At 47.9% G+C, this 8,171-nt stretch overlaps 1 protein-coding gene across 1 annotated transcript; it reads left to right on the top strand.

Moving 5' to 3' along the window:
• Positions 1-407: 407 nt before the first annotated feature.
• On the top strand, positions 408-1,466 carry LOC138373243 (zinc finger protein 271-like). Its single transcript, XM_069339283.1, has one exon. It carries the CDS (start codon positions 432-434, stop codon positions 1,464-1,466), a length of 1,035 nt encoding a protein of 344 aa, XP_069195384.1. The 5' UTR covers positions 408-431.
• The last annotated feature ends 6,705 nt before the right edge of the window (positions 1,467-8,171 follow it).

The following is an 8,171-nucleotide window of genomic DNA, read 5'->3' as shown; positions in this document are numbered from 1 at the left end:
TCTAAAAAAAAAAAAATTGAAAAAGTATTTTCAACAAAAGGGAGTCTAATAAAACACTTGAGGATTTATACAGGAGAGAAACTATATCACAGTTCAGATTGTCAAAAAGACTTATAATGTAAATGCTTTTCATGTAAATCAGGTACAGTAAAACATATGAAACATGATAGAATTTGCATTTAGTTAATTTTAATAAACTGTACAAATATTTATTCAAAAGCAAAACATCTTCAGTGTTGAATGTTCAAAATTATATCATGAAAACATCTTGCATAATAGCATACAAAAATGTAGAGAAGAAAATCAATATTAAATATTCATTGTCTAAACTACTTTAAAAATATAAAAATTTAAATATGAATACCCATTCAGAAGAGCCATATCACTGTAGAGTATGTCTAAAAGACTTTAAATATGAATCATTGTTAATAATGCACATGAGGAATCATACAGGAGGGAAACCATATCACTGCTCAGAGTGTCAAAAAGACTTTTCACAAAAATCACATCTAATATCACACATGAGGATTCATACAGGAAAGAAATCATATCCCTGTTCAGAGTGTCAAAAAATCTTTTCAACAAAAGCAAGTCTTATAAGACATGTGAGGATTCATACAGGGGAAAAACCATATCACTGTTCAGAGTGTCAAAAAGACTTTTCACAAATATCATATCTAATATCACACATGAGGATTCATACAGGAGAGAAACCATATCACTGTTCAGCGTGTAAAAAAGACTTTTCACAAAAATCACATCTAATATCACACATGAGGATTCATACAGGAGAGAAACCATATCACTGTTCAGAGTGTCAAAAAGACTTTTCACAAAAATCAACTCTAATAACACACATGAGGATTCATACAGGAGAGAAACCATATCACTGTTCAGAGTGTCAAAAAGACTTTTCACAAAAATCAGATCTAATATCACACATCTGGATTCATACAGGAGAGAATTCATATCACTGTTCAGAGTGTCAAAAAGACTTTTCACAAAAATCAACTCTAATATCACACATGAGAATTCATACAGGAGAAAAACCATATCACTGTTCAGAGTGTCAAAAAGACTTTTCACAAAAATCAACTCTAATATCACACATGAGAATTCATACAGGAGAGAAACCGTATCACTGTTCAGTGTGTCAGAAATACTTTTCAACAAAATCGCAGCTAATATCACACATGAGGATTCATACAGGAGAGAAACTATATCACTGTTCAGTGTGTCAGAAATACTCTTCAACAAAATCACATCTAATATCACACATTAGAATTCATACAGGAGAGAAACCGTATCACTGTTCAGAGTGTCAGAAATACTTTTCAACAAAATCACATCTAATAAGACACAAGAGGATACATACAAGAGAGAAACCATATCACTGTTCAGAGTGTAAAAAAGTCTTTTCAACAAAAGCAAGTCTATTAAAGCACATCAGGATTCATACAGGGTAAATGTCAATTGAATATTGTGTGTCTAAAAGCTTTTCATGTAAATCATGTACAGTAAGACATGAAACATGATAGAATTTGCATTTAGTTAATCTTAATACAGAGGACCACTGGCTTCGTGAACCCCCTGAGGGATGAGACCTGTCGGTTACAATGTAAGTTCATAAACGAGAAGTATAGGAAAAATATATAAACGAGAAGTGTAGGAAAGAAATCTAAAGGAAAAATTGACAGGTTCATAGCATAAATGCGACAGTATTTTGTTTGTACTTGCCAAGAAAAGAAGTCCTGATCCACTTTTTATGTTGATCATTGTTGATGTAGCATAGTTATTTACAGGGAAGAGGTGGTGGTAGATGTTGATGGAGTTGGGGTTGACCGAAATGGAGAAGAATGGTGATAAGGTAACCTCAGATGTTGACGCATTTGGGTCAACATGTGATGAGTCAGGTGCAGGTGAGGCAATGCGAGCTTTCTTAGAAGCCTTTGCAAAAGACTATAATTGTCATTTGTTTCATTCCCTTTGATCTTATTTTCAGAAACTTCATATACAGATTGTACTGATTAGTCAGTACAATTGTACTTGACTTCTGACTGTCAAGCATCCAGTCACAAGTCATTCAGTTATTACCAGTCAAAGGCTGTTAGGCATTCACAGTTATGGTAGCAACCAGTCACAATTTGTTAACAACATGAGTCCGATGTTTACAGAATACAAATGTGATGTTCTCTCACAAACCCAATGTACCTTCTTGTATACAAGTATGTCAGCCAGGGCAGTCAGTCAGTCAGTCAGGGCAGTCTGCATCTAAGTCCACCATCTGGTAGAAAGGTTGCAGAGAATCTGGACTGTATTAATACCCGTCTACACGTGCCTTGAGGGCTTAGGGGGAGGCGGTAGGATGTAGCGGGTATGGGGAGCTGAGGGTATTTGGTGTGACCACAGCCAGTCTGTGATGGTCCGCCTGCCGCCCAAGCCCGCCTACCCGCCCGAACCCACCCAAGCCTGCCTACCCACCTAAACCACCCAAGCCTGCCTGAACCCACCCAAGCCCCCCTCAAACCCACCTGAACCCACTTAAGCCCCCCGAACCCATCCAAGCCTGCCTACCCGCCCAAGCCCATCCAAGCCTGCTTACCCGCCCGGGTCCACCCAAGCTTGCCTAAACCTACCCACCTGAGCCTGCCTATCTGCTCGAAACCCCACCGAAGTCCGTCTAAAGACCCCTCGCCCGAACCCACCAAAGTCTGCCCCCCTGAACTCACCCAGCCTGCCCTCTTGCCCACCAAAAGCTTTGCCTACCAGCCCACCCACCAACCCACCTAGCCCTTCCCCCTCTCATTAGTGTACTCACCCACCCAGTCTGCCCACCAATCCATCCACACGGCCCACCCAGTCAGTCCGCCAACCCAGCCATCCTCCCTGCCCATGCACGTACCCACCCTGCCTGCTTTCCAGCTGGCCACCAATCCATATACATACCTACCCACCCAAAACTGCCCACCCAGCCACCCACCCGCCTGCTACCTAGCCTGCCTGCCAGTCAGTCGGCCTCCACTCCATCCATATGTTTTGCCCGGTCACCTGCTAACCCTGCCTACCAGCCATCCCATTTCCCCAAGACACCCACCCTGCTCATCCACCCACCAGTTAGCCATCACTGACACAATGCGTGCATTAGGAGCCAAAATGGTGCACGGATGTTCCTAGATTGTGCAGATATATCCAAAAAGTCATGGAACTGTCTCGTGACAAATCAAAACAATGGGAACAGTTGGTAGTGAATCTGTGTTGTCACAGGGTAGAAGGCACTAGAGTGGCGCCCGACACAGTCAGTTGGTAAACTAGGCCCTCTGCTTGGCGATTGACCTGAGTCCCCTCTAGCCGTGTGCGAGTTTGAGGATTGCTCTGTCCCGTTGTCTCAGGGCAACGCTCATTGTTTTTGCCTCTGTCATGCTGCCTATTGGGTCAGTGACACATTCGACCCTGAGTCCTGCGAGCTTTGTTGCTTGTTTGTGACTTATTTTTCCCCAATCTGACGATGACATTGTCCCCCCCCCTCCCCCCACTGCCTGCTACTGGCTCCTAAGCATCTGAGGGCTTCGTGGTCGTGCCAGGGTTTAGAGGTTTCTGAGACTCGGGTGGTTTCGGGGATTGCCCCTTCCAGGGGGGCGATAGAGGCATTCGAGTCTATTCCTCCAGCATTAGCTCCTGGGCCTGACCAGTGGGCCCATTCTCTTCCTACTCTTTCGGCCGCCTCGGCCTTTTCTTGTGAGGCCGGGGCTTTGGAGGATGACTCGTCCCCGGGACCTGACGTGGAGGTTCCCAGGGTTGGTGAGGAGCTGGCTTGGGGGCCTTGTGTAACACTGTAAAAGTGTTTGGTTTAGTTTAATACATATATATAGTACATGATTCACAGACAGGGATTTGAGAAAGGCGCCAGGTTGTCGGCCTGAGATCTCACACCTCAAAGCGATAATGACCCCAAGTGACCTGAGGTCAGATCATGTGAATTTCACCTTGCTTCTGCTAATCTCTTAAGTGGAGCCTGGTAGCCTTCAAACTTGCCGACGTTTAAGGAGTGGCTTGGTAGAAAGCCGGAGGCTATCTACTTGTGGGCGGAGTTAGCTACTAGGTTCCCCAATAAATGCTCGGAGAACTACCGATTCGAGAGCATTAAGCATTAACAGACAGAGAAGAACGGCAGTCAGCAGAACAGAGAAGACAGCCCTAGCAGGGATGCTGTCGGCCGGCAGGGCAGGAGTCTCAGTCAACTACAGACCCCCCCCCCCTCTCTATCCAGCTATAGGCACACACTTGGTGAGTTGAGCAGTAAGGTGACTTGGTTGTGTTTTACAAGTGTTGTGTGAAGATCAGGGGCAGTCAATTGTAGTGTTCTCAGATTCTTGGAGGATGACTCACTTTGAATATTAATCTTTAACATGTTAATTGGATTGCTTAAGTTATGATACTTATCATGAAAAATATAATTGTTGAATTTATTATTTAAATGGACTTTATTTTGTTCCCTAGAGATTTTGAGTTGAGGTGAGAAAGCCTCTGTGGTTACTGGTTTCATGGTTTAGAATGAGTACATGATAAAGATGGGACCATACTAATAATGATCTCTTGATAACATCTTTGGTGAATATTGTGATACAGACAAGTTCCATTCCTTGTCTTGTATGTAATGATCATGAATGGATGGTGGCAGCATTTCGTCTTCTACTATCTACTCTTCTACTTCTACTATCTACTCTTCTACTTCTACCTATCTACTCCTCTCCCTCCACCCCTCTCTAAACTCTCACTTTCAACTAATGACCCTCCTCGCTCCTCCCACCTCTCTCCCTCTCAACCCAAACCCTCACTAATTACTTCACTATTCATTTCTTTCCTTTCGTTTTCTCTTATACGTTTGTGGCAATGATTATGTATTCTAGAGTTCTCTCTAGAGTTTCGGGTAACTGATCAAGTGACGGCGCCTTGTAGTCTTAGCACCTAGGTAGTCGAATACCTAGGTTACAAGGTGTTGAACCAGAGAGGTTGCCTTAGGAACTCTGGAGGGTGCTCTAGAATAGTTAGCTAACTGGGGACGGGATAACGGACTAGAGAGAGCTGTTTCCCCCGGCCTCGTTAGTTAACTGGGGGGTGGAATAATGGACAAGATAGAGCTATTTCCCCCACCCCCCGTTACACTTGGGCCCTGTTGGATCCCGCCTGGGTTTTCCGACCCTCTGAGCGGGGCTTACTGTTTCAAGGAGTGGGGGTTTTCCTTTCCCCCCTTTGCGTACGAGTTGGATTTGGGTTCGGCTCTTCTCCGAGTTCGGTTCCGTGTCCCTGCAGGTTCTTCGGTTTCGTCTTTCTGGAGGTTTTCGGCTTCCCAAGTCTCGTCTACTGAGGTGCAGGCAGCCATTGCAGCTTACTTCCTGCACAACCCGGAGTATGCCTCAATAATGGATCCGTCTTCTTTCAGGTTTGGATCTTCGTCTTCATACTGGGTTTGTTGTGAGGTTTTTGGCTTGTCCTCTCCTGCGGGCTGCCCTTTGTTCTTGCTGTATGCTTGGGAACCTTCTGTTGTACCCGCAAGGTTGAGTGGCATGGGGCATCTACTGTGGTCCAGGTTAACCTGGAGGGTGACTTTGAGCACCTTAATGAGTGCCTTTTCGCTCCTGCCCTTTTTCGGGATGTTGGCGTGGTTCTGCTTCATGTGCAAGTTCCTTCCCTGTCAGCTGCGCTTGTGGCCCGGGCTGTGGTGGGTATGTGGGCCTGCGGGCCACTCCAAGCAACAGCCTGGTGGACCAAATTCTCACAAGTTGAGCCTGGTTTCAGGCCGGGCTTGGGCAGTAGATGAAATCCCAAAACCCCATCAAGCAGGGATCAAGCAGGCTGAGAACTTGCGCGCCCATGACTTACTGGCTTCGGTGCTACATTTCTTTTCCCTCCTGGAGCTGTCTTCGAATGGCTTGAGAATGTGGAGGCGCTTGGGGCCGCTCCTGGGTCTTGCGCCTTGGTCTCGGCTGCTCGTGTGTCGTCCGCGCTTTTGAAACTGTTGCACCCATCCTGCGGGATGTGCTGTCACAGTTTTTTGCTGCGCATCTCACGTGTTAGCAGGTGGTTCTTGCTTTCTCCTTGGAATCTGTATAATCCCTAGCTCTTAGGTTGTTTTTGCCCTTATGTCTTTTGTTGTTTGTGGCTTCTGCGGTCGAGCAGTACATGCGGGCGACTTCTTCCAGTTGCCATCCGATGTCTGACTTGTTGGTTCTCCGGGAGTCCTGGGGTGGGTTCTTCCCAGAGGGGTCATGCCAGGGCTCGCGGTTCCGCTCGTCGGGGTAGGCCACAGGCGCCAGTTTCGGAGTCGGTGCCGCCTTCAGTCCCAGCTGCGCCTGGTCGGCGCGATGCTCGCTCTGTGCACAGACTGGGTTCTTGTAAGGGGCGTTGGCCCTTTCGCGGTTCGCCCCATTGACGGGGCGATGGGGAGGAGGCTTGCTCTTTTCGCTCACACCTGGTTCACTATTGTGGACTTTTCAGGTCGTTTCTCGCGGCCTGGGGTGGCGTTGGGTGGCTCCTCCTCCTTCAGGGGGGGGTTCAGGGCTGGCAGGGCAGGCCTCTTTCCCTGCACTCTGTCAGGTCGTCTTGGAGTGGGTGCACTTGAGTGTGGTCGTAATGACGACGTCTCTCGGGTGGGTTTCCCGCCTGTTTCCCAGTTCTAAAATGGGACTGTGCGGACCTGCAGGCCATCTTGGACTTGTCCCGTCTGAACCCCTGGGTTTCTTGGCCCTCCTTCATCGGCTGTTCATCGACTGTTTTGGTTCCATTGGGGACGTCCCTTCCGCCTCTCGCAATTGCTGGGTTCGACCCCCGGAGGGCTTATGTTGGCTGCTGTGTCGCCGGCTTCCTCTTGGGGTTTTAGGGGTTTCGTGCCTTGGCACCTACCTGAGCCCTCGCTCGATCTTCATACAGACGTGTCGTCTCTTGGCTGGGGCTTTGTGACTTATGCTCACCAGGCTGGCCTGGGACAGTGAGGTCCGTCCTTCCGTCAAGCTCATGGCATGATGTAGGGGTTCGCTGCTGTGTGGATGTCGCTCTGGAGGTTTCAGGGTCGCTCGCATTTCAACGATCCGGCTCCATTCGGACTGTTCCTGGTGGTTCTTGCCTGAACCATGTGGGGTTTGATGCGATCCTTGGCTCTTTGGGTTTGGTCGCTTCGGGTGACTTGTCTGCTGAGTTCTCGAGGTTGGCTCTCCTTTCGTTTCACGTTCAGGGTACACGTCACATCCTAGGTACTGACTCGCTTGGAGCCTCCTGGAAGTGTGTTGTTCTTCTGGCTCTTTGGTGGCCGGCCCAGCCTTGATTCAAGCGCTGTTTGCTCTGTGTTCAAATCCGAGGGTCTTCTGGGGCTCCGCCTCTTTTTGCAGATCGGTCCAGCCAGGTACGTAGCTGGTTCGTTCTTCTCCTTGAGTCTTCGTATTTGGGGCTTTTGTCTTGAGATTTTTCGTCCCTTGTATGGGCGTAGGTGGCTTCGTTGTTGGTCTCCCACCTGCGTGCTTCGTCTTCGGCGGCAGTATAAAGTTTCCTGGCAGTCCTTCCAGTTTTCCTATCCCTGAGTAAGTGTACTTCGGTCTCTTATAAGGTTGTCTTGTCCTTCCTTTTGTGGTTGTTCCATGACCGTAATTTAATGCCGAATACTATCGCCTCGTATCGTACAGGGCTAGCAGAGCCACTCCAGCTTGCGTTCGGTGTTGATGTTACTTCTACGTTCCACAAGCTGTATCTTGTGTTGTTACACCTCCAGCCTGCTCATGTGCTTCCGGTGCCTTCTTGAGATTATCTTGAGGTTATCTTGAGATGATTTCGGGGCTTTTTAGTGTCCCCGCGGCCCGGGCCTCGACCAGGCCTCCACCACCTGGAAGCAGCCCGTGACAGCTGACTAACACCCAGGTACCTATTTTACTGCTAGGTAACAGAGGCATAGGGTGAAAGAAACTCTGCCCAATGTTTCTCGCCGGCATCTGGGATCGAACACAGGACCACAGGATCACAAGTCCAGCGCGCTGTCCGCTCGGCCGACCGGCTCCGCCTTCCTGGCTTCCTTGCCTTCCTGGTTGTAACCCCAGGTTCTCTCTCTTTCTTCTCCTCGGTTTGTCGTATCCCTTTCGACTCAAGATTGTTTCTCCAGGTCTCATTTTCCTGTTGGTGTTGGCCTC

Source organism: Procambarus clarkii, chromosome 41 (genome assembly GCF_040958095.1).
Source record: "Procambarus clarkii isolate CNS0578487 chromosome 41, FALCON_Pclarkii_2.0, whole genome shotgun sequence".
Taxonomy (NCBI): domain Eukaryota; kingdom Metazoa; phylum Arthropoda; class Malacostraca; order Decapoda; family Cambaridae; genus Procambarus; species Procambarus clarkii.
Note: the sequence above shows the minus strand (reverse complement) of the source record. Positions and strands in the feature narration are given on the sequence as shown.